The following is a 25,786-nucleotide window of genomic DNA, read 5'->3' as shown; positions in this document are numbered from 1 at the left end:
TGGAAGAAGGGTAAAAAGATAATTTCGGGAACGGCTTACATGAGACGCTTCTTCTTCGTTTGAACTTAGTCAAAATAAGTAAAGAAAGATCAATAATAATAAATTCTTAATTTGAATTTTGAAACCAGAGAAAAGAAAGGTAAACTATGAATTGGTGTCCATCTAATATCTATCAGTCAGTTTGGTGTAGTTGAGTAGAAATAGGAGGAATCCATCAGATCAAATTGAAATCCAAGTCAATCAGAGCCAGTATCAATAAAATTAATGAAAATTTCAAAATTACAGATCAAGAAACAGTAACTATCCTGTTAACTCTCATTCATGTGTTTAACGGGCCTAAACGGGTATTAATTAGGCAGCCCGATTATACCCATTATGGTTTTCAAATAATTGATAGGTTTTTGCTAAAATTGTTTTATAGTCCAGACGACATCGTTTTAGTAGGTTTTTGCTGAAATTGTTTTGGACTCCAAGCGAGTCGAGTCACGACAAAAAAATCTCTGCTGCTAGAAAGTCTCGAACGGTCTCGTTTCGTCTTCGAGAGATCCGAATCTCAGCTCCAATTCTCTCGATCTCTTCCTCTCTCAAGTTCAACAAATCGTGGTGGGTTGGTCTTCGTCTTCTCTACGCAAGTTAGTCTTCCTCTTCTGTCTTTTCGATTTTCCCCTCAGTGAAATCGAAATCAAGAATAATCTAATTTTTCACGGGATTACGTTTTTTGCTACTTCATAGCTCTCCATTGGAATCCTTGAAGAATAGTTCTCCATTGTTAACTCTGCTGAACAAGTCCTTGATTCTCTCTGTTTCGTCTTCAAAATCAAAACGTCAGGTTTCGTTTCTGCCTATATCCCTTTCTCTAGTTTTCTCCTCTCTTCATGGTTACTATCATATTAGTACACACTGTCATAGCTTGCTTCTGTAGAATACATCATCTTAAATGAGAATGTATAATCACTTGGTTGTTATTTGTATTTGAATGTCGATTGATCTTTGGACCAATATCAAAAGTTCTTAGTTTTTCTCAATCTAGCTCCTACTTAGATACTTCAAGATGCGTTTATGCAATATTTATATAAGTTCCTAGACTATAGGAGTTGTAGTTAGTAATAAACTAAAAGCATTTACAATCTCTTTTGTTCAACCCATTATGTTTTTTTTTTTTTTTTTTTTTAATATGGTAAAGGTTTGATTTTTATGCTATATGTATATGCAGTTCAATTCCATGGGGCCGAGATGGAAATGGAAAGGTGCTGAAGCAAAAGCTCTTGCAGAACCTATTTCAGTATCAATATCAGAGCTCCAGCTTTCTCTAGCCAAGACAGAGTCTTCGGGTACTCTCTCGAGTTGCAATGTGCTTCTAGTGGTTGAGCCAGAGCAAGCTGAGCTTCTCGACCGTTGTTGTTTTGGCAGACTCATTCTATCTGTAGAAAAAGTGAAGAAATGGATTCAGTTATCGTTTGAAGAAGCTTTCTTTTTGTTCTACAGTCTCAAATGCATCAAAATCTCCCTTCAAGGTCGTTGCTTGGAGAATGAAGTAGACACATGGATGTACATGAAATCAAAAAGACCAAACTTCCCAATGTTTTACAAAGCTTATTCACATCTACGATCGAAGAACTGGGTTTTGAGATCAGGGTTGCAGTACGGTGTGGATTTCGTGGCGTACCGTCACCATCCATCTCTTGTCCACTCTGATTACTCGGTTTTCGTTCAGTCTGGTGACAGTGATCGGTTAAGAGTGTGGTCAGATATCCATTGTACTGTTCGGTTAAGCGGAAGTGTTGCGAAAACGTTGCTGACTCTCTACGTCAATGGTAACTTCAAAGGAGAGGATTTTAATCTACCTTTGTGTTTGGAGAACTTCACAGTAGAAGAACAGACAATAAGTAGGTGGAGTCCACAACTTAGTCGTGAAGATGAAACCACAAATTCAAAACCAAATGTTACCACTGTGAGTAATTTTAAAACCCTTTGACGAACCTTTCCCTGTTAACTTTGAATTTTACGTGTCATTTTAAACTATTTTTTTACTTTAAGGTGCATATCATATGTTTAAGCAGTAATAATATTGCTAGATACTAACCGCAACACAAAAATATACAAGAGCGATCTTCATCATGCATGTGTATCATATCCAAAGAAAACAACACGAAAAAGTAAATGTGTAAAAACAACAACATAAACCATAACAGGGTACTAGAAACACAACTATACTAGTCAAGTCTCATCAAATTTGAAAATGACTAGGATGAGATTTGGTCATCCTTGCCTCACCAACCGCTTCGTCATTATCAACCCTCTTAACATTCCGGTAAGCCGCGTAGGCGATGACATAGAAGATCACAAGTATGATCAAAACCACAATGTTGATCACCGATACTTTTCTCCAACTCTTTTTCAAGCTACCAAGAACACCAGCTTTACAAGAGCTACATTGGTAACAGAGTACTCTCTGGTCATTGTTCCACAACATACAGTCCGGGTTCGGTCCCACCATTTCTCCTCCTGGAATCCAAACCGTCTCGTTCACGTACGTATAGCCACAATCTGTTGGCGGCTTGCAACATCCTGACTACAGATTTAAAACAAATACAAATCATACAACTAGGTTCTAATTAACAAACTAGTCAAAGTAAAACAAGTGTCACACATAAATATATATATACATACCTCAATAGGAGTAAGCTTTCTGAAGTAAAACATCTGAGGAGTTTCAGGAACACCATTTAAATCTCTTGCAATCTTCTTACAAACCCCTGAATCTCTAACACACGATCTGATTCCACTCCAGTAACCATTATCAGTGACACGATCCTTTAACCAACCGGAATAATCACGGAGATAATAGTCCATATACCGACGGTTCATCACGAACCGGCCTGAGCCTTTATCAGTAACAGCGTAAGCGAAGATGATGAAACCGATGAGAGCAGCGATTACTAAGAACATGGCGAAAAGGTATAGCCACATTAGGAACTTGTTCTGGTAACAAGCTCCGGCTATTCCGGCTAAAGAAACGACCATGATTGAGATCCCGATGACGATGAGTGGCCACTGGAGGAATCTGAGGCAGTCTGTTGAGTTAGCTCGGCTGCTAAGCCATATTCCACCGCCGAGGATCGGAATAGAGAGGAGGAAAGTGAAGAAGTTTACTAGACCTATAAGGTTATTACTTGATCTCATGGTTCTGTGTTTGTTTTGTGAGTGTTGCTCAGTTGCTCTGTTTCTTGTGTGATTCTGTTTTTGGTGTTTGTTGATGAAATAGCGGTGATGATGAAATGTGAATTACATCAATGGACATGCTCTTGTTGTCTGCTTATTACACGTGCTAAGTGACGGTTAACTAAGTTTTGTTTTTGGTTTGGTTATATATATTACTTTGACTAAATGGTTCTGAACTGAAATTGTGTTTATACATGTGACTGTGTACTGACTGTGTAGTACTCTTGTGCTAATGTCATTGTTCTATATACAAACAAGGTTATTTGCAAAAGTAACTGTAAAATAACGGAAAAACGAGCTATTTCCCCCCAAGAACTATCATATCTTGCTGTATGGAATCCGAATTATAGACAGGAGCTATATATTCCTATCAACTATGCTTGACACCTATTTCTCCCCAAATCGAAAGTTCTACACTTATATAACCCCGAATTGAAATTGTGTTGGTTTAGCTTTTGAACCCAATACCAAACCATATAAACCGAAAATTGAACCATTAAAGACCCGATTCCTTATCCTGTTAAGACCCATGAACCCACAAATCCCCAATTTTCAAAAATCACGAACCCTACAATCGATTTGGCATTGTTCTTCTTCTTTCTTCTTTTCTGGGTTCCATTACCGAATTCGAGATTCAGAATGAGCAATTCGACCGAATCATCCAGTTCTCGTGCGAGAAGAAGAGTGTTCGGTGTGCCAAAGAGATGTTGGTGCGGGGAAGCTGTTGTAGCTTTGATCTCGAAATCTGATCCGAATCCTTACCGGAGATACTACCGTTGTAGTTTTGCTGCAACAAATAAGGTAAAATTTATGCTTTTATCCTCTTGTCTCATGATTTTGGGTGGTTCTAATAATTGGGTAATGGTAGCTTCAGAACGATGAACATGTGTTCAAGTGGGTCGATGAAGCTTTGCTGAATGAGGTAGATGCATTGGCTATGAAGAATGCTGGACTTGAGCAACAATTGAAAGAGCTTAGGACAGAGAGGTTGGAGTTTGATACTTTGGTTTATGAGAAGATGGAGAAGGAGGTCTTGGAGAAGGTTGAAGATGGTTTAGGTCAAGCCAAATCATGGAATAAGAAGATGATGAGTGTTGTATTGTTAGTCTGTATGGTCATGATTGTACTAAGCAAAGTAGTTGGTTGAACAAATGGTGTATGGTCATGTTTGTTTGTTTGTCAATCATTTAAGACAATGAAACCTTTTGTGTCAAAGATGAAGCTACATTTGTTGTGTTACAAACGATCATCAAAAGAGATGAAATTAAATGTCATAAACGATCATCATTTGAAACAAAATAGATCATACAAAAGAGTTAGGAAAGGCAAGAGTATATGTGGTCGAAAATACAACATGAGCAACCACAAAATTCACCATTGGAGACAAAAGACACTAAGCGACCTAGGGGAAGAAAAGAGTTCATGTGGCCGAAAATATGTATCTAGGCAACCACAAAATTAGCACCCTAGTAATAAGTAGGTTCTTGATCAAGCTTGAGTGAGTGATCCTTGACTTGGTTCAGGTTGAGTAGGCTGTCGAGAAGGCTGAAAAAACATGGCATTAGAGTTAGTAACCAAAAGAAAAGTTAGAAACTGAAAACATCAAAGCAATATATCATACCTGAGCAAATTCAGACTTATGGAATCTAGAGTTATGGTTAGCTTCCCCACAAATGCCACAATGCATTATTCTTTTTTTTCTGTTTTGGTTGCTTCTTAGTAGGTGACTAATTGACACCCTTCTTCCTTTTCTTGTCAGCCTTGGTCTGTTTTTCCTCAGGTGGTTCTGCATACACCTTATTCCCATTTGTACAAGGCCAAAACTTTGCACTTCTTTGTGGAGTTAGGCCTTCTTCATAGTTTCTCCTCCATATAGCTGTTCGGAACCACTGGCAGACGTAGTTCTCAGCCGTTAGCTTCTTATCAATGATGAGACCATATGCATGCTCACATGGGATGCCACATATTTGCCACTTCTGACACGTACAAGTCATCTTCTTTAGACAAACACGGTGAGTGTCTCCACTGACTTTGACTTCGAAGGTCCCATTTGTGCTTGTTGATACCTTAGCCGTAGATGCTCCTTTGTGCTCAACCGCAAGAAACTTAACAACATATGGAGTACAGATCCCTGCAAACATTTGCGAAAAACATGAGAATCTATAAACACAACAAATAATACATAAGGATAAGATGAATTTTACCTGTGTGAGAATTAGATATGGCAGACCTCTTTGCAATTCGCACCATGGCCAGTCGTCTTATTGTCTCTAACATGGCAACAAAAGGCTTCTCTCTTGCCTTGTTGATGGAGCTGTTAAAAGACTCTGTCGAGTTATTGTCGACATCTTCGCAGTAATTACCAACCTTGTGGAATGCCCTACACCAACTCTTTGGATTTGTCCTCATTACATCACTGTACACGCGAGATCTCGATTAACGCCATCAAATCGATTGAACTCGGATTCGATTCGCTCTTTTTAGGGTATTTTTCTTTTTGGGGATTTCTCAATTTAGGGTTCTCTCGATGATTTTGGGTTTCAAACAATGTTTAGTCGGGTCAAAACCACTAAAAATTGAAAACAATCGGGTCAAATTATGGTTAATTGGTTATCTCGATAAATTTGGGTCAAAATAGGTTTAATCGGGTCTAAATTGGTTTAGGCTTTTTGTTAGACGGTTAAGCAAATAGTAAACCATGACAAACCCAAGATTAGGTGTAATTACATCTCGAACTTTCAATTCGAGGTGATAGAAGTGTAGAACTTTCGATTTGGGGAGAAATAGGTGTCAAACATAGTTGACAGGGATATATAGCTCGTGTTCATAGTTCGGGTTCCATACAGCAAAATATGATAGTTCTTGGGGGGAAATAGCTCGTTTTCCCTAAAATAACTGATATTTTATGAGTTAGATGGACCCATAGACTATGGCCATAGTGTCCCAAAATACAGTTAACGATAAAAGTGAGCGCTTTAGCTTTAAAAAAGTTTTATCCGACCGACCATACACTATCAAGTCTCCTCAATCCTACCCAATTCTAAAAATCCGGGGATTGCACTTGGCACGCCTTTGATGAAACATTGATAGTACTGTATTGGTTTTTGCTAAAAGCTAGTAGTACTATTAAACAAGGGTTGTATAATTTTAAATATTAAAAGGAGTGGGCTTGGTAACGAAAATGACTGAGCAAACTTATGGCCCGTTTAAGCAATACTATTGGTAGACCTTGGTAAATAAATAAAAAATAACATGGTGAACATTTGACAGTGAGCAAAAGGAATATGAAGTCAGAAGAATAGGTTAGGTGATTAGATATTGTGTTACTTGTTTGAATTTTATTTTGATCCGAAACGATGGAGTCATACCATTTTGTCTACGAACCATATTGTTGACAAAGTACAATAAGTGAAATGAGAAACTATTTGTAACCAAATATATCGATATCATAAACTGAATATAAGAAAAAGAAAGTAGTGTATAAAAAAGATTCCCGGGTTTGGTTTTGGACATTGGAAACTGTCTAAAACCGGAAATCAAATTTCAAAAATCTAAAAACAATCATCAAAACGACAAAGGAGTACGTTTGTCGTGCTGCGTTTTGGAATAACCTTTTGTTCCCTTCTCTCTCTTTCTTTGTTGCTCAGACTCACTGCCCAAAGCCACAACACACATTACCTACTCTTCTCTCTCTCACACACTGTTTCCCTCTTGGACTCTGCAAACTTAATTAGGTTTTGCTTCTCAAATCTCTCTTCCCATTTTCCTCAACCACGAACCCACCTCGCAGCGTAAGAAGCTCTCTCCTTAAATTTTTTCATGAGAACTTTTATTAGCTACACTGTTCCCTGGAAAAATGTAGTGTCTTTTTTGTTTTCCTGAGAAAAAAGTTGTCTCTTTTGGGTTACATCCTCATTTAACTTACCCTGTTTCTTATTTTACCTTTCAGAAAGCTCAAGTCTTTTTGGGTTACATCCTCATTTAGCTTTAATCTCAATTAAAATTTTCTAATTTTTTGTTTATTTGAAGAAATTAAAGTATATAGGGTTTAACATCAAAATGTCTCTCTTTTTTTCTTCTTCTCTGATTTATTGAGTTTGTTATTAATATTTTAGCTTTTAGTTTACTTTTGAAGCAGGACGTTGGGAACTTGGGATAGTTTAATCTTTGTATTACATTACTTCATATCTGGTCTGATTTCTTTATAAAAAGAACTCCTTTTTCTTTGTTTTTAGTAGTTTTTAAGGTTAAATGTTGAAGCTTTTTTTCTTTCTCTGCCTGCACTGTGATTGTTTACTTTTATTAACATGATCATTGCACTCAAGTGGTTTTACTAATTAGATTCTCCTTTTCTCTGGAAAACGTTTATCTAGGAAACCAAATAGTACTAGATTTCTGATTGTCTTGTTGACTCTGGAGTGGGTATTATATCTGTTTAATTTTTTTCTAATTTATGAAACTCATTATGATTCATGATAGCAGTAGTAGTTCTTTAACGTCTAAGTCCCCTCCTTCCACGGCAATAATGAAGGAGAAGATGGAACTTATTCTAGATAATGACAGTATAACCCTCGTGTGTCCCGTTTAGGAGGGTGAATCTGGTGGGGACGTTTAAGTAAATCTACCACATTTTGCTGCTTGTGTAGTTTGTGTAGGACCCTTTTGTTACCAGCCTGGATGATTATAGTTTGTGAACATTACATAGTCAAGAGGCAACTATTGAAGATTCGTTTTATGTTGCTTTATAGTCAAACACCTTTGTGTTGTTAGCATCAATGGTTGGTTATAGTGTCAAGACATCAGTTGGTCTTTCTTTCTCTTTTTTGGGTTTATTTGGATACATCCAGAACAAAAAAAAAATCAGCTAATGCAGTCTTTGAAGTCATCCTTTGGCAATATGCTTCTGGTTCACCTGAGATGTGACTTTGATTGTGTTGATTGTGGTCTGTCCCTTTTATAATATTGAATCAAGTATTGTATTCTCCATTGAGTGGAATATTAAAGAACCAAATTTTGGTGTGGTGTTCAAGAGCTATGAGTGAGCAGATATGGTTGAGTAGAACGGTCTTACACCAAAAAGAAACCATACTTTTTTTAATGAAATCAGATGTTTGATCAAGAATCATGAACATGATGGCATACCTTTAATTTAATGTGGCTTTGCAGTAGGTAATAATGCACAAGCCAACGAATCTCTCTATGTCTGACATGAGACACTAGTAAGAAATTAACTAAAAGATTTTGTTTCTTCTTTAGGATGCTCATTTTCTGGTAGTGGATTTGATTACAGACGTAAAGAAATTTTTTTTTACGCTTATCATTTCTCTGTAATAACTCCTATCATGTTTTCTCGCTGCCATTGGGATTTTAAATATGTCTCCATCTTTCTGCATTTAATATTCATGAGCTCTATACAATTCTTGGTGGGTCAGGCTACATTGAAGAAGCAAAGAGGAGGCTGAAAATATCTATTCTGTGAACAAAGTTTTATTCATCCTGTGCATTGGAGTGATAAGATTACATTATGCAGACCCAAAAGGCAAGGTAAATATTGGTTTTTGTCTTTGTATGGTTCTTTGCATTTATAGCTGATTCTTCTCCTTTTTTGTGATTGTGTTGTGGGAGGTTTGCACTTTTTCAACGCTGAATCTTGAAGGTTACATATATGTGGTCCTCAAAACATATTTGTTTCTATTTAATCAAATTCTATCACAGATTTTCTCTAATATCTTAAGGAAGAAGAAGACTCAATCTATATAGCAACAAGTTATGACCGTTGATGATCTGTTTCTATTAGTTGAAGTTTTTTTTCGTTCTCTGACTCATTTGCTTGCAATTTTGGATTGTGATATCTTCTTGGTTTACAATTTAATATATTTTTGTGTTTTGGGGCAGAAATGGATCTCCAGATGTTCCTAAGAAGGTGTCTCCTCGAGCTGTTCGGTCACTGAAGATAGGATCGCTAGAGTCTGAATCTTCTTCACCTCCTGTCTCAGCTAATAACAGAACACCAAAGGATAAAAGTCCAAAAGTTCTGGATCGTAGGTCTCCACGAAGCCCTGTCTCTGAGGTATGAGCCTCATGTACTAAGCTGAATCAGATTCAATCCAAGGGTCTTGAAAGATTTCTTTTTATTGTTTTATTCATTGTTTTGGGGTACTAGATTTCATCAATTCCTTTTATTTGCATGATCCAAAACAAGCCTTTCCTACATAACATGTTTCTGTATTGATTTGGATGGGGAAAAAATTAGGATACATTTAATTTGGGGGGGCCTATGTGATATAGAATTAGGTGGACATTTAAGTTGGGTAGTTGAGAGATGATAGTGTAACTAATTTTGACTCAATTGTCTGCTTTTTTTCTTCTTCTTGAGATTATTTTATCATTGTGATATGTTTCATGGCTAACAGAAGAAGAGGCCGAGTAGAATAACGGAGCTAGAGTCGCTAGTATCACAGCTTCAAGAGGAGCTAAAGAAGGCGAAAGATCAAGTCTCAGTGTCTGAAACATCGAAGAAGCAAGCAGAGGAAGAAGCCGAGAAGTCCAGGAAAGAGCTGCAAGAAGTTTCCTCTAAGTTTGAGGAGAACCAGAATCAGTTTTTGGAAGTTTCAGCCTTGGAAGAAGAAACCGATAATACTAATTCTCTTGTTCATCAAGGTATCATATCTCAGGAGTGCGATTTGGAGTTTAGTGCTACCGCTGGTGAAAGAGCAGGATTGGCTGCTGTTGCTCATGAGATCCGACAGCTCAAGCTTCAGATTGAGATGGTGGCTTCTTCTGAAGCTGGTCATGTGAAACAAGCTGAGTTGCATAACTCGGAGGTACAACTTTTGAGAGGAAACTTGATGGACACGATTTTCCTTGTCGAGAGTTTCAGGAACCAACTTACGAACTGTGAGGTATCAGAAGCTGAGACCGAGGCTATGGCCACTGAAACTCTTAGGCAATTGGAGAATGCGAAAAAGGCAGTAGAAGAACTGAAGTCAGATGGCACAAAAACGGTTGAGAGTTACAAGAAGATGGCGGTGGAGCTTCAACAGTCAAAATCAAGGATGGTATGGCTTGAAGCTCTTGTGAATAAACTTCAGACCAATTCAGAGGATTTGGAAATCCACGAAACCCTGCTTAAAGACTATGAAAGTTTGAAACTTGGGGAATCAAATGAGAGGGAGGAAGAAGTATCTTCCTTAAGATGTGAGGTAGAGCGACTGAGAGCGGCTCTAGAAGCTTCTGATCGAAAAGACCAAGAGGGGAACGTAGAGGCTTCTTCTCGGTTACGGATACAAGCTGAACTCCAATCTGAACTAAAGATAGCTAAATCTGAGATAGACGAGCTAAAGGCGAGGTTGATGGCCAAGGAAACAGAACTACAGTTTATTTCAGAGGATAGAGACAACCTATGCCAAAAATTGATAAAGAACCAGAAAGAGATAGATGTTGAATCTGAGCTGAAGAAACTAAGGGAGGCGATCGAGAATTTAAAGGCAGATTTGATGGATAAAGAGACAGAACTCCAGATTGTATCAGATGAGAACGAGACACTGAAGTCAGATATCCACAAGAGGGAGACAGATGTACAAGATGCATTCATGAAGCTAGGGATTGCAATGGAAGAGGCTGACAAGAGTAGCAAGAGAGCAGTTAGAGTCACGGAGCAACTAGAGGCTACTCAAACTTCAAACTCGGAAATGGAAACAGAACTCAGGAAGCTTAAAGTTCAATCAAACCAATGGAGAAAAGCTGCTGAGGCAGCTACCGCCATGCTGTCTGCTGGAAACAACGGGAACTATAATCAAACGAACTCTCCTTACTCTGAGGATATCGATGATGAGTTGACGAAGAAGAAGAATGGAAATGTGCTCAAGAAAATTGGTGTTTTGTGGAAGAAGCCTCAGAAATAGCTGGAGAATGACTAATATAATTAGGTATTATCTTCAAGACGACAAAAAAAAAATTAGGTATTATCTTCTAAAGTTATTTATCTCTTGTTGTCTATGTTTCTCTAAAGAGAGCAAGGAACTGACTATTGCTTTGCACATCTCCGTTTCTGCTTCTCAAGTACCGTCGATTTGGAGTTGGATTATAAGAGCAACTCCTGTGACTCCGGTATTGATGTGAATTAGTAGTAGTATGAGAACTATGCTCTGGAAAAATACTTGTTCGAAAGATTTTAAGTTGTGGTAATTTTACTATTATGTTACGTTTCTCCAGGAGGGAGATTTCTAAAACTAAAGTCTCATTGTGGAACTAGGTAGAGGAAGTAACTGTTGTTAATGTTCAAAAACATGAAACCCTCTGGTTCACATAGCTGGACAGGAATTATCTCTGGGAATGGGCCCTAAAGAATGAAAATTAGACTCTATGGAAGAGATAGATAAAGATAAACTTGCAGTTTCTGATTTTTCTATAGAATGATATATGTTCCTTTTTTTCTTTTTTTTTGGGTCAAAATATATGTTCCTTCATCCTTACTTAAACTTATACTTTTCATTCACCCATTGATCAAATACGAAGATCCGAGACCCCATAGTTAAAAATGAGTTTGCCTCACTGTTCTATCCACTAATTAATCCGTTCTTTTCGGACGCTTGAACACAAAACTTAACCTAAATCCTTATTAGTAGTGTACTTTTTGACTATCTGTCCAACAAACAAACGAGATGTTTTTACTGTACAAGGAACAAAATAGAGAATGTCAAAAGAATTGTCGACAGTGGACAATAAAACATATAAATGTGGTGTGAATGTTTGTATATACATAATTAAACACAAAAACACGTGTTTCTATGTGTAAAGAAATAAACTACCAACCAACCAACAAAGATATTTTATATATAAAACATTCTCTCTCAAGTGTATAATTAGCCTATGTAAGCAAAATTAGGTTAGGTGAGATCTTTCATCTTTGCTTAAGTCATCAATTCTGGTCTTACATTCTCACCCGGTACATATTCAATATATACATTTCAAAACTATTTAGAGCTTACACTTTCGATTATCTTTATCTTATAATACTGTCTAGTTATATTGATTAAAGTTCTAATATAGTACTAACTAGTCAACATTAAACCAAAACTTATATAGAACATTACTAAGATTGATTCTTTGCGTCACTAAATCAATTAAGTATAAAGATCAACGTCATTGACCGAGCCATTAGTTAAGAAGCCTCTAGAGGTCAGAATTTTATAGGTGAGAATAATGATAAGGTTTCAGTGAGAGAAATAATTAGGGTTTGAACACACAATTCCACTATAGTGAATTATTCTTTCTTCCATCAACAAAATAAGATTTTGTCGTTCCTCTTAGAAACCAGAATTTCAAAATTATAACAACAAAGGAAATGTTTCATTCAAAAGTCAAAACATAGTGAACATACAAATAAAAAAACTCAACAATTTAGAACATACACCGAAAAAAACCTACCCCAACCAACCCCATTTTGCAAAGTTTCAAACTCTTCGAAGAAGCCCTAATATATCTCTATACTTCATTAACCATTTCATAAAATAGCTACCCCCTCCCGCCCCCCCCTCCCCTCCCCCCCCCCCCCCCCCCCTCTTCCCCCTTTTTTTCTCCCAATAGAAAATATGAAATTCAAACCCTAAATCAAAACCCAAATAAAATTGAGGTTTCAAATTGAACTACATCAAAGCACCAGAATTAATATAGTTCATATTGGTCCAAATCTCTCTCCCTGAATCAATCTGATCTCCACCACCCACTCCTATGTTCATCATCCCAAAGCTCTCTCCATTCATCTGCCATGGGAACCCCCACAAGACCCTGCTTGAATCACCCATCCCAATATCCAAACCGCTACTCCCGTTTCCAAACGCATAACCAGTATTCCCCTTTTGTTGGCTTGTCCCAAACACACTCTCCATGTCAGACTGATGAGAGCTACTGAATTCCGAAGGAAACCCTAGATGTGCAGAACTCCCCGGAGGTTGTTTGTTCAGCAAGGCAAAGGCTAAGCTGAGATCAATCTGTTCATTGTTACTATACCCACCGAAACTCGCCGCGGAGAATGCTTTCCCATCGTGGGACGCCGGTTCTGGGGTGGTTCTGAGGCTTCTTGTAGCCGAAGATGTGGACCGTTTGTTTTTCCGGCAGCCTCCTCCGACGGGGATGTTCCTCAGGGTTCCGCCTTTAGTCCAGTATCTCCGGCATGATTTGCAGAAGTAGCGAGGCTGAGTGAGGCTGTAGTTGTTGTAGTAACAAAACTTTGTGTTTGTTGAGTCACAACGTGGACACCTCAGAGCTAGCTCCGGTGGCTGTGGCCTTGTCGCTGCAGCCGAACGTTTCTTCTGATCCTGATCATCTGATTGTGTTGGGTTTGATGAATATGATACTCCCATGGCTTCTCTTGCTTTGTTATAATTCCCAAACACATCCTTCAATAAGAAAAAAGAAACAAAAAAAACGCATCAAGATTCTAATATATAGACAAACAAAAACCCATCAAGAAGTTAGAATTTGTGGATCTTGAATTGTAGTTTACCTGGTTTTGTAACAAATGATCCATAAGAGCTGATGAATCTGAGAAGCTGCTTGAAGAGTAATGAGTGTTAGTAGTGTTTATGTGTTGGGAGATTGAGATTGTTTCTTGAGATCAGAGAGAGAATGATGGATATGAGTAGAAAGTAAAAGTGAAGCAAAAGGAAAAGCCAAGCATCTGTATATATACATGGGAATGTGGGAGCAGAGAGAGAGACACAATTCTTGTTGTGACCTCGATCTCATATTATTTTATTTAATATTTAATTATTTTTAAAACAAAATGGTGGTATGAATAAGAATAATGTGAAAACCAATTCGGAACGTGATTTGGAACAGACATAAAGCCGCCGTTTAAATTCATTTTTATAATGTGAACAAAAATTCTACATACAGTGCGCATATTATTAAAATTTTCTCTACATAATTAGTAGTTTGATAAAGGTATTGGGAAAGTACATAAACTGATGATAGTGTGTTACGATCTCTCTTCAAGACTTGTTGAGAGTACTACTTCAAAAAAAAAGAGTTATTTTTTATTGGTCGAAAATACTAATGTTTTGGATGGTTTTGATAAAAATACTACTAATCATATTTAAACATATTTACCAAATAATCTAACATTTGTATATTTTGACTGTATAATATCTTACGAAAAAAACAATAACTTTTACTAATCAAAATTGTAGTTTTATATTGAGGTAATTAATTGTACAACCACAGAAAAAACTTGGGAAGTATAAAACAAAACTCTTGTAGCCTAAAGTCTATAACTATAGTCCGAAATAATCACTAAGCTCGTTTAGCCACTCCACCGATAATGTATCGGTTAAGCTGTCAACTTATATATAAATGAATGAGTTGCAGTCGTCGTTATCAATAATGTGAAATCGGATCTATTTGATTCAAGATGAATAGTAACCGTACGATGATGGATAAGAGAAGAGATGGTTGGAATTCGACGTCGGATTCCCACGCACTCAACTTCGTTGTCATTTCTGTGTTTTATGTCCCAATGGTCCGTTGAGTTGTCACCACGCGGGTCCCGTACTCATCGCAATGTCTTGTTTCTTCCTAAATGGACCCCTTCCGTTTCAAAGTGACCTTCGTAGTTCGTACAACAAAGTATATGTGATTTTCTATTTCGATCGTTCATTCTAATTCCATATTTAAAGCAAAAACAATTACAGATACTCAAATTTATATTAGTATTTGTTGGTTTCTTAGCATGGGAATTTATTGAATTGTAGAACGCATAAAAGCTATTGTCGGTATAACCATCCATACTATTTTTTTGCGTGAGCAAAAAACTGACTTCGCCCTAGCCGTCTCTTCTCTTTCGCGCAACCACCGAGGCTCTCTTTAAAGAAACAGAGGATCTGTACGAGTTACAAGCTATCGCAAAATGTACCTGAAGGACTTCAGACGAAGCGGGAAAGTGTCAAGGTTTCTTTGCCAGCACAACACCTTGAAGACAGTGCGGTGCATCGAGCGTGGAGATGCTGAGCATGGGCGAAAAAGGTGTCAGCCTAAAAGGTGTTTGTTGGAAGTTTCAAGCAAGTGGAGTGTTGAAATCAACATAATGATGAGGGTTCTCCTATGACTCATTGGACAAAGAGAGGTTCTTGAAGGACATGGTGCATAGGATGACTTGCTGGATAAAGAAGAGTATGGTGAAGATTGTTGCTGTCTATAAAAGAGAAGCATTTCACATCTTTGTGCGGTTACCACTTTTATAGAGAGAAAAGTGTGTGTGTTTAGATCTAAGCAAGAAGAACAATATTGCTTGAGGTTTCATTGGTGAGTGAATAAAGAGAGAGCATAGTTGTTGCTGTGCAGGTAAGGTTGGGTAGATTAGAATTGGTTCAGTGGCAAACCAGTTGTTGTGGTGTTGCATAAAACTGATCAAACAAGCTTGTAATATAGTTGTTTGAGAAAGTCTTAATAAAGCTCAGTTTATTGTTTTCCTGGTGTACTTGTAGTAGTATTCACGGTTCTAGTTATTTCAATTGGTATCAGAGCGGGAAACCGATCTGAGATTGTCGTCTCTACACAGGTTAGATCCTAAGTTATGGAACCAAATACTGATGGTACAGGCACAAGTAAAAACATCATGCTGGATACTAAGAGATATGGAAATTGGTAAGTTCGAATGACACAACTCATCAGAGGCCAAGGAGAAGATGCATGGACAGCTATTGAAGAAGGATGGGAACCTCCGTTTGATACAACAGAAGATGGAGTTAAAATTTCAAAACCTAAGGCCAGATGGACGATTGACGAGAAGAATCTGTCAAAATTTAATGCAAGAGCCATGAATGCCATTTTCTCTGGTGTGGATGAAGATGGGTTCAAACTCATTCAAGGATGCAAGTCTGCAAAACAAGCCTGGGATATTCTCCAACAATCTCATGAAGGAACGTCAAGTGTTAAGAGAACGAGACTTGATATGTTAGCTACTCAGTTTGAGTGTCTGAAGATGGCTCCAGATGAAACAATAGTGAAGTTTAGCTCAAAGCTCAGTGCCATAACGAATGAAGCTGAAGTGCTTGGAAAGACCTACAAGGATCAAAAACTGGTGAAGAAACTGTTGAGGTGTCTTCCAGCCAAATTTGCTGCTCACAAGGCTATAATGAGGGTAGCTGGGAACACGGAGTCAATGACTTTTGCTGAAATTGTCGGGTCACTAAAATCTGAAGAAATGGAAGCTGATGAAGACAAAGTCAAACCATCTAAAAGCATTGCTTTTCAGGCCGATCAAAAACCTGATCAGTTTCAAGAAATCAAAGATAGCATGTCCTTGTTGGCCATAAATTTTGGTAAAGCCTTAAAAAAGGTTGAGAGAAACAACAACAGAGACACACGGCGTTGGAGTAATACAGAAGGAGACAAAACAGGTGGTAGAGCATCAACACCAGATGCTGACTATTCTGGTAAGAGAAAGGAGATTCAGTGTTATGAGTGTGGAGGCTATGGTCATATCAAACCTGAATGTCCTGTAACCAAACAGAATGAGTTGAAGTGCTTTGAGTGCAAAGGCATGGGACACACAAAGTTTGAATGTCCTAACAAAACCAAGTCAAAGGAGAAATCGTTGTTGAGCTTCAGTGACTCTGAGTCTGATGAGGAAGGGGAAGAACTGCTCAACTTTGTTGCCTTCACAGTCAGTGGAGATAATGTTCAAACAGGTGATGGGCCTGATTCAGAGAGTGACGAAGAAATCAATCCCAAGGAGGAATACAAAATTCTGTATGACAGTTGGGTACAACTAAGCAAGGATAAGCTTAAGCTTATTCAAGAAAAGCTTACTCTGGAATCTAAACTTGAATCAGCCTATGAAGATGCAACAGAAAAGGTTAATCATATTCCACTCAAGGCTGATGATCAAACAACTGAAGCACTTCTTCAGAAACTGAGCAACCTTCAAGAAGAGTATTACAAAGAAAAAGGAATAGCCTTAGTACTTGAAAAGGAGTTGAATGAGAAACACAAGCAGATCAGGATGCTGAACAGTGGAACTAAGGATCTAGACAAGATTTTGTCCATGGGAAGAATAGATGCCACACACAGAGGTCTAGGGTATCAAGGAAATACTGGAACCTCAAGTGATCTGACAGTCCAACATGTGAACTTCGTGAGTGCCAGTCACCTAGAAAAGGAAGCAGATATATCTACTAACTTGAAGAAAGAAATGTCAGTGATAACGAGATCAGAGAAAAGTCAGAATCATTCTTTGAAGGATCATCACAAGGGGGTCATAAGGAGAAGAACTTATGGGTGTGATCACTGTGGTGGCAATCATCAAAGAGAACATTGTTACAGTTTCAGGAAGAAGATCAACCTGTTGTGGAATCTCAATAAGTGCTACTTGGAACCAACGAAGTTCTGCTCTGTGTGGATCTCGAAGAAAGACTTGTACAGTGATCTGTTTACAGAAAGATCAAATTTCAACCTAATGAAGATGTATGAAGAGGATAATGAGATCTACACAAGATGCAATCTCAAGACTTTCATTGCTGTTTCTGGAGTTGACAAAACCGAGAATATCAGCTTAAGCTGTAATCTAAGCTTGATAGAACTTGAAGAGGATGACGAAGAAGCCAATGTAGCATACACATCTACAGGTTCATCTGAAGCCAACTCTTGGTATTTTGATAGTGGTTGCTCAAGACATATGACAGGAGATCAATCAGCATTGGACGAATTTACACCTATTCTAGGTGGAAAAGTCACTTTTGGTGATGGAGGAAAAGGTCAAATCAAAGGCAAAGGGATGATTGATAGAACCAACCAACCTCAACTGGCAAATGTGTATTTTGTCGATGGACTTCGTGCAAATCTAATCAGCATAAGCCAGTTATGTGATGATGGACTTAAAGTCACATTCACCAAAACGGAATGCGGTGCATATGATGAAAATGGAAACAAAGTTCTAGCTAGAGTTCGTTCAGAAAACAACTGTTATATATGGAAAGAGTCAGAGATGTGTCTATCCGCTACAGTCTCTAAACTTGATCTATGGCATCGACGGCTTGGTCACGTCAACACTCAGAGTTTAGTCAAGATAGTAAAGGCTAACGTTGTCAGAGGTATACCAAAGCTCGATGGGAAATCTGATGCAGTCTGCGATGCTTGCAGTAAAGGAAAACAAATCAAGGTACAACACAAGAAAGTTGCTGATATTGGTTCAAAAAGGATTTTGGAGTTGATACACATGGATCTTATGGGGCCAGTACAAACTGAGAGCTTGAATGGAAAAAAGTACACCTTTATACTTGTTGATGATTTTTCTAGATTCACTTGGGTCAGATTTTTAAGAGAGAAATCAGAAGCTGTTGAGAGCTTCAAGATATTGGCTCTACAACTTCAGACTGAAAAGGGACCTATAGTTCAAATCAGAAGTGACCACGGTGGTGAGTTCCAGAATGAAGAATTTGAGAAATTCTGCAACTCCCAAGGGATACGACATCAATACTCTGCACCAAGGACTCCACAACAAAATGGGATTGTTGAAAGAAAAAACAGAACTCTCCAAGAAATGGCAAGAGCCATGATTCACGGCAACAATGTGTCACCAAGGTTTTGGGCTGAAGCAATAAACACTGCTTGTTACATCATAAATCGTGTCTATGTGAGACCGAACACCAACACCACTCCTTATGAAATTTGGAAAGGGAAAACTCCAAATTTGTGCTACTTCCACATGTTTGGGTGTATCTGCTACATCTTGAATGATAAAGATCACCTTGGTAAGTTTGACTCAAGGAGTGATGAAAGTATTTTTCTGGGATATGCTACAAACAGTATGGTTTGCAGGGTATACAACAAACGTCTCAAGAGAGTGGAAAAATATGTTAATGTTGTATTTGATGATAGATCAGCTACTCAAGAATTCCATGTAGCTCTGGATGATGAAGATCTGCCAATCCTTGATCTAGAGAAAGTCGAAAAGGATCAAGAAGAAGAAACAAGGGTTACTCAAGGACCAGCTGTGGATACAAGGTTAACACCTTTGCAAGTTCCTAAGAATCACTCAGAATCGGATGTGATTGGCAACCTAGAAGGTCAAAGAAAAACAAGAGGAGTTTAGATCAACTTCAGAGAAATGCTACAACATTTTTGTTTTGTCTCAACACTGGAACCATCTGACATCTTTGCAGCCTTAGAAGATGAGTTTTGGTTTGCTGCGTGTCATGAAGAGATCAATCAGTTTGTTAGGCATGATGTGTGGGAACTTGTTCCGAGACCTCTGCAAGTTAATGTTGTTGGTACTAAGTGGATTTTCAAGAACAAGATTGATGAGGATGGAAATGGTATACGAAATCGAGCAAGGTTGGTTGCTCAAGGTTACTCTCAAGTTGAAGGAGTTGACTTTGATGAAACCTTCGCTCCTGTAGCACGTCTTGAATCCATATGTTTACTTCTGGGGATGGCATGTCTTCTGAACATCAAGATGTTTCAAATGGATGTGAAAAGTGCATTTCTAAATGGGATCATTCAAGAAGAAGTTTATGTCACTCAGCCAAAGGGTTTTGAAGACCCACAATTTCCGAATCATGTGTACAAACTTAAGAAGGCTCTGTATGGATGGAAGCAAGCACCACGAGCATGGTATGAACGTCTCAATCTATTCCTTCTTGAGAATGGGTTTAAAAGAGGCAGTTTAGACAAGACTCTGTTCATCTATGAAGAAGGTTCAAACATCCTCATTGTTCAGATCTATGTGGATGATATTGTGTTTGGAAGCACTAACCCAAAACTTGTGAAAACCTTTGTCATAGAAATGACTAAAGAATTTGAGATGAGCATGGTTGGCGAGATGAACTACTTTCTGGGATTACAAATCAATCAAAGTGAAAGTGGAATTCACATCTCTCAATCAACATATGCAAAGAGCTTAATTCAGAGATTTGGAATGCAAACGAGCAAGTCAGCCAGAACCCCTATGAGCTCGACAACAAAACTTTCGAAGGACTCGACTGGTCAAAAGGTTGATGAAAAACTCTACAGAGCTATTATTGGTAGTCTCCTTTACCTCACTGCCACTCGACCAGATCTGTGCTTCAGTGTGGGTGTATGTGCTCGATATCAAGCTGATCCAAGGATATCTCATCTGAATGCTGTCAAGAGGATCATCAAATATGTCAAGGGAACAACTGATCGAGGTTTGTACTATTCTAAGCAAACTAATTCAAATCTTGTAGGTTTCTGTGACTCCGATTGGGCAGGAAATCTTGATGATCGGCGAAGTACATCTGGAGGATGTTTCTTTCTTGGTAACAACCTCATCGCCTGGCATAGCAAGAAGCAAATTTGTGTGACTATGTCTACTGCAGAGGCTGAATATATTGCCATGGGGAGCTGCTGCACCCAGCTCATGTGGATGAAACAAATGTTGTCTGACTATGGTATTGTATCTTCAACCCTCTTAGTCTATTGTGATAATGAAAGTGCTATCAATATTCCAAAGAACCATGTTCAACACTCTCGCACTAAGCACATAGACATTAGGCATCACTTTATCCGTGAACTTGTTGAGAACAAGGTAATTGAGATCTCTCATGTGTTCTCAGATAAACAACTTGCTCATATTTTTACCAAGCCTTTAGATTTAAACACCTTTTCACATCTTCAAACTTCAATTGGGTTGTGTGATCACTAATGTGTTTCTATGACTGAGACTCATTCTGTAGGTTCCCTGTACAGGTTTGCACAGCTGCTTGTTCTTTTTACCTATGTATAATTAAAACCTCTGTTTTGGCAAGTCTTTTCAGAAAAACAGCTGCTCATCATGCTCTCCCTACAACATCTTCAAAAAGGATGAATGAAGTAAAAAAAAAAAAAAAAGAGAGAACAATCATGTATATCAGTCTCTAAGTCTATTCTTTATTACACCTTTCCATCAACCCCCTCGCTATGAATTTGGCTTCACATTATGAGGAGTAGTTCTGGTTGAGTATGATGAGTGTAGCCTAGTCTGTTAAGATCATTGAGTATGTTATTGAAATCTCTTTGAGCTAAACAACTGCTATTTTCCTCCACTACTTTCGAAGACAGCTGTGTGACCCTCTACTTGGGAATCTGTCTCTCTGACCTCAGACAGAGTACTCAGCCGTGGTATCCTCATCCTCTTGTACATATGTGGTATTTTTTTTTCTTTTTGAATTTCTGAAGTTTATCATATTTATGCATATATATATAATCTCAATAAATAAAAAAACTTGTTTTGTCTGAGGATACTTTGATGAACTTTCACTTTCCTTGTTATCACAATTCTTCATGTTAAACACTGATAGAAAAAAATGTGGTTCTTTTTCATTAAAGGTTGTGTATAAGCACTTGTTCTTTGTTGGGTTTCGGTGTGCTATCTGGGCCGCACCTGTAGGTTTGTCTTGAAATTTTTTTTAGGCCCATGAATGAATCTCACATGTGTGTTAAGTGTCGCAGGTCACTATATATATTGGAGAATGCCCTAACCCTAGTTCATTTCTCCTTGTGCCGCTCTTGTCTCTTTGCAATCCACATCTCACGTTTGGTCTTAAAACCTTTTTCACACCCAGATCTCGCCTTTAATTGACTATGGACCACAACAATCCTTCCACGGATCTCAGTGCTGAAGATCTCACTTCGGCTGCTGACAATTCATCCGCTGCTCCTGTTCCTCGTTCAGCAGATTCGGTCGCTCCAAAAACCGAACCTGGAGTCTCTCGTTCTAAAAAGACCAAGTGTCAACCTCCTGCCCTTCCTCCATCCAAACGCTCGTGCTCACGTGCCTCCAGTTCCAAAGGGAAGACTAAACCTCCGTCAGCTCCCACTCGTGGTTTGCCTCGTCGTGGTTTTACTCGCCCATCTCTTCGTGATGATCTTGAAGATGTCACTGACGTTTCGACTCAACCCAAGTCTGATTTTACTATAGAGGACGTTCCTGAAGTTCCTCCACCGACGTTTCTCTCTCGTTATTTTGCCAACCGTCGCCTCATTGCCACTCGTGATCGCAACTACCCTGAATTGAAACTCCCATCCTCCGACTCCTACTCATCTCAGTTTATCTCTGAAGTCTCCATGCGTTGCTTTCAGACAATCTCGGATCGCTTATTCAATGAAATGGGGTTTCTTGCTCCGGATGCTCGACACGGTGGTGACGCTTACAAAATCTTGTCTGATTTTGGTCTCCTGCCCACGGTTACTGAAGTTGACTCGTTCGTTGGTAATATTGTGAAGGAGTTCTATGCGAATCTGGCTGAAGCTGAAATAGAAGGGATTGACACCCTCAAGGTCTTTGTTCGTGGATCCATGTATGAATTCTCTCCGTCTATCATCAATGGCATGTATCAGCTTCCCAATGATCCCTATCCTCTGAATGCGACTCAGATCCAAGTTCCTGACAGCCTTGATGACATTGTCACTCTCCTCACTGATGGTCGAATTCGTGCTTGGGATCTTCGCAGCAAAAACGAGATGGGAGATACTGTGGCCATGCTTCAGAAGATTTGCTGTCAGGATTGGATACCAACCAAGAACCCAAGCTTTATGTCCGCTGAACGGTCTACACTTCTGTTCATGATTCTCAAAGGTCATAAGTTTAACTTTGGGAAGTTGATCTTTGATGAAATCTGTGCCTGTAGCTCTGTCGTTGCGAATCCCACTTCCAATGTTTGTCTCATCCTTCCCAATCTCAACGATCAGCTTCTGCGTTTCCAACGAATTGTTCCTGCTCTCCCCGGTGATGTTACCTCTGCTGCACCGGCTAAGTTCAAGATTGAAACGAAGGAGCTTCTGTCCTCTCAGGCCCCACTCACACTTCTGTCGGACATTTGTCACCTGCATGACTTCACCAAACTCGTGATGGAGCGTCTTGCAGGTAAGTCTCTCTTCTCATCTACTCTCCTTGCTGATTTATCCTTAGTTTTTATATGATTCTGTGCACTCAAGCAAGGGGAGATTACCTTGATATCGCATATTCTGAGGGTGAGGGTGATCTAGAAGATGAAGAAGACTGTGATGAGACCGAGAGTGGCTGAAGAAGTTAGTGTATGCTCGTATGTAGGGGGAGTAATATAAGTAGGAGTTTGACTTAGTGATTGTTTTTAGTCTGAAACTCTCTAACGGTTATGTATTGCATCTACAATTGCAGAACTTTTCTCTTTTTAGTTCTACTCGGCTATGTACTGAATCTTTGAACCTTTTGTTGCTCTGAAGTATTTCCATTATCTTAATGCTTCTTGGTTTATTTTTTCCTTTGTCTCTTTGTTCTGCACACTTTTTTTACAGGAAGCTTGAGGCACACAATCAGATAAAAAGGGGGAGATTGAAGAAACAGAGGATCTGTACGAGTTACAAGCTGTCGCAGAATGTACCTGAAGGAATTCAGACGAAGCGGGAAAGTGTCAAGGTTTCTTTGCCAGCACAACAACTTGAAGACAGTGCGGTGCATCGAGCGTGGAGATGCTGAGCATGGGCGAAAAAGGTGTCAGCCTAAAAGGTGTTCGTTGGAAGCTACAAACAAGTGGAGTGTTGAAGTCAACATAATGATGAGGTTCTCCTAAGACTCATTGGACAAAGAGAGGTTCTTGAAGGACATGGTGCATAGGATGACTTGCTGGATAAAGAAGAGTATGGTGAAGATTGTTGTTGTCTATAAAAGAGAAGCATTTCACATCTTTGTGCGGTTACCACTTTTATAGAGAGAAAAGTGTGTATGTGTAGATCTAAGCAAGAAGAACAATATTGCTTGAGGGTTTCATTGGTGAGTGAATAAAGAGAGAGCATAGTTGTTGCTGTGCAGGTAAGGTTGGGTAGATTAGGATTGGTTTAGTGGCAAACCAGCTGTTGTGGTGTTGCATAAAACTGATCAAACAAGCTTGTAATATAGTTGTTTGAGAAAGTCTTAATAAAGCTCAGTTTATTGTTTTCCTGGTGTTCTTGTAGTAGTATTCACGGTTCTAGTTATTTCACTCTTCTCCGGCGGCGCCGAGTCCGATCGGCATCGCTGGGACCTGTTTTCTTCATCTCCGCTGCCTCCTTTTCCCATGTAGTATGTTTAACTCTAGTTTCAGTTCTATCGAAGGTTTTCGGAGATCCCAGATCTCACCCCTGCCCATGCGTCAGCTTCAACCACTCTCGTCTCCCTCGCTTCTGATTACTCTCTTCGGTGAATTTGTCCTGTCGAGTCTCCAAACACCGGTTATCGCTACTGAGATTTTTAAGAGTCCCTCTAGGCCCAGTTTTCGTTTGTCTCGCCGCACCCTCTTCCTGTCAACGTCAACACCTTTCCGATCCTGGGATCTAGATCCTCTCACCAACTATCTTGCTTGGATGAAGCTGGACGAAAGCTCTGTTGTGACGCTAGAACCGGTGAACTTTCTGACGAAGAAACTTTCATCCTTGACGACCTCTGCTTCTCCTCCGGTAACCCTTTGCCTCAGGTTTAATCTCCACTCTTATCTCGGAACCCTGGAAGATAGTTTCCCTTGGATAGACTATAAGTCAGTCCTGACCTGGAAGAGCCTTAGTTCTGTGAGCTTTAAATTCATATCAAGGCCAAATCGGCTAAGTTTTAGTGTATTCTGCTTGGTCAAGTCGAGTTATACTCGGTAGCAAATCCCTATTTACTTCGATTTTGCTTGAATCTCCATTGTGTCAAGGCCAGTTGAATAGCTTGGTTTGGAAGCTTGCATTGTTGTTCTTTGTTAGTGAATCCGAGCCAATCGGATTATCTCTATTGCTTGCTTTCCCTGAACCTGTATCCTCCATACCACCAAGAGCTCAAATGTTCCAGTGTCGTCTTGTAACTAGTTTTAGGCTGAAATCCACTCTCCCCTTACCTAGCCAACATTTGTTTAGCTTAACGATATCTTTAGTCCGAAGACTGCTAGTGAACCTTAGCCAACCTCTTTTGCTACTTTGGTCTAAGAGTCCTTTGAGAACCTTATTACTAGATCCATTTAAGGATGAACCTCTAGATGAAGGTTATAGGCTGATGAAGATTGGCATTATGATCCCACCTCTTTTGAGTGGGGGTTACCTCTCCACCATCAACCTCCCCTCCTTATCTCGCCTACCGCTTTTGTGCTTCAAACTACATTTTATCAACTTTTTGAAGATCCTTCAATCAAAATTGGAAATTAGTGGCATTATGACCCCTGCTCTAAGAACCAGTGGTTACCACAACCTCTCCAAGCTTCCATCTCCCAACTTCCGAATCGCAACCACCGCTGTTGGTACCGTTTCTCAGAGCAATCTCAACTCTGCTCAACCCCTCGTCAAAGCTCTATCTCCGATGAGACTCTCAGCTTTGCTCGTTTCATTGCCATCCAATCTTCTTTGTAAGACAGTGGCAACCCTCCTTTCCTTTAACTTGCTCAAGGAAATAACATTGATATGCCTTGATTTTACAAGCTCCAAATTGCTAGCTAGCTTTTGGTCCATAGCTCTCAAGCCCCTAATATCTCTTGCGCTTATCTATCTTACCTACTTTGTTGTCTTAAACTTTGAGGAATGGTTTGCTATGCCCTCTTCTCTACTTTGTATGTTATTCTTTCTATAATAAATGATAACATCT

The 25,786-nt window shown here is 39.1% G+C and overlaps 7 protein-coding genes across 11 annotated transcripts; 3 read left to right on the top strand and 4 right to left on the bottom strand.

Moving 5' to 3' along the window:
• Positions 1–428: 428 nt before the first annotated feature.
• On the top strand, positions 429–2,063 carry LOC104762134 (tRNA-splicing endonuclease subunit Sen2-2). Of its 3 annotated transcripts, none has more exons than XM_087500283.1 (3): positions 429–632; positions 733–829; positions 1,214–2,063. In XM_087500283.1, exon 3 carries the CDS (start codon positions 1,223–1,225, stop codon positions 1,973–1,975), a length of 753 nt encoding a protein of 250 aa, XP_087356409.1. In that variant the 5' UTR covers positions 429–632; positions 733–829; positions 1,214–1,222; the 3' UTR covers positions 1,976–2,063. The 3 variants fall into 3 exon arrangements, with proteins under 3 accessions (XP_087356409.1, XP_087356410.1, XP_087356411.1); XM_087500284.1 differs by having other exon boundaries at positions 443–632; positions 733–824; XM_087500285.1 differs by lacking the exon at positions 429–632 and having other exon boundaries at positions 714–824.
• Positions 2,064–2,096: 33 nt separating this feature from the next.
• LOC104763605 (tetraspanin-4) lies at positions 2,097–3,341 on the bottom strand. The gene is made up of 2 exons (XM_087500282.1): positions 2,671–3,341; positions 2,097–2,572 (listed from the first exon to the last, which is right to left on the bottom strand). Exons 1-2 carry the CDS (start codon positions 3,181–3,183, stop codon positions 2,228–2,230), a joined length of 858 nt encoding a protein of 285 aa, XP_087356408.1. The 5' UTR covers positions 3,184–3,341; the 3' UTR covers positions 2,097–2,227.
• A 481-nt stretch (positions 3,342–3,822) lies between these two features.
• LOC104763604 (uncharacterized protein At4g04775-like) lies at positions 3,823–4,369 on the top strand. The gene is made up of 2 exons (XM_087497906.1): positions 3,823–4,023; positions 4,091–4,369. The coding sequence occupies exons 1-2, from the start codon at positions 3,862–3,864 to the stop codon at positions 4,367–4,369; spliced, it is 441 nt and encodes a 146-aa protein (XP_087354032.1). The 5' UTR covers positions 3,823–3,861.
• Positions 4,370–4,543: 174 nt separating this feature from the next.
• Positions 4,544–5,631, bottom strand: LOC104763603 (uncharacterized). Its single transcript, XM_087497544.1, is given in 4 exon segments — positions 4,544–4,767; positions 4,844–4,924; positions 4,926–5,353; positions 5,427–5,631. Coding segments are annotated over 4 exon segments (771 nt in total). The 3' UTR covers positions 4,544–4,710.
• A 1,018-nt stretch (positions 5,632–6,649) lies between these two features.
• LOC104763602 (interactor of constitutive active ROPs 3) lies at positions 6,650–11,453 on the top strand. Of its 3 annotated transcripts, XM_087499827.1 has the most exons (4): positions 6,650–7,013; positions 8,655–8,766; positions 9,118–9,292; positions 9,636–11,453. In XM_087499827.1, the coding sequence occupies exons 2-4, from the start codon at positions 8,747–8,749 to the stop codon at positions 11,124–11,126; spliced, it is 1,686 nt and encodes a 561-aa protein (XP_087355953.1). In that variant the 5' UTR covers positions 6,650–7,013; positions 8,655–8,746; the 3' UTR covers positions 11,127–11,453. The 3 variants fall into 3 exon arrangements, with proteins under 3 accessions (XP_087355953.1, XP_087355954.1, XP_087355955.1); XM_087499828.1 differs by lacking the exons at positions 6,650–7,013; positions 8,655–8,766 and adding an exon at positions 8,771–8,988; XM_087499829.1 differs by lacking the exons at positions 6,650–7,013; positions 8,655–8,766 and adding an exon at positions 8,773–8,878.
• On the bottom strand, positions 6,746–7,043 carry LOC109130518 (uncharacterized). Its single transcript, XM_087497905.1, is given in 4 exon segments — positions 6,746–6,807; positions 6,810–6,901; positions 6,903–6,940; positions 7,002–7,043. Coding segments are annotated over 4 exon segments (234 nt in total).
• Positions 11,454–12,551: 1,098 nt separating the features above from the next.
• On the bottom strand, positions 12,552–13,923 carry TMO6 (TARGET OF MONOPTEROS 6). The gene is made up of 2 exons (XM_010486955.3): positions 13,730–13,923; positions 12,552–13,622 (listed from the first exon to the last, which is right to left on the bottom strand). The coding sequence occupies exons 1-2, from the start codon at positions 13,751–13,753 to the stop codon at positions 12,870–12,872; spliced, it is 777 nt and encodes a 258-aa protein (XP_010485257.2). The 5' UTR covers positions 13,754–13,923; the 3' UTR covers positions 12,552–12,869.
• Positions 13,924–25,786: the final 11,863 nt, after the last annotated feature.

This window comes from Camelina sativa, chromosome 18 (assembly GCF_030686135.1).
Source record: "Camelina sativa cultivar CO46 ecotype springtype chromosome 18, ASM3068613v1".
Classification (NCBI taxonomy): domain Eukaryota; kingdom Viridiplantae; phylum Streptophyta; class Magnoliopsida; order Brassicales; family Brassicaceae; genus Camelina; species Camelina sativa.
Note: the sequence above shows the minus strand (reverse complement) of the source record. Positions and strands in the feature narration are given on the sequence as shown.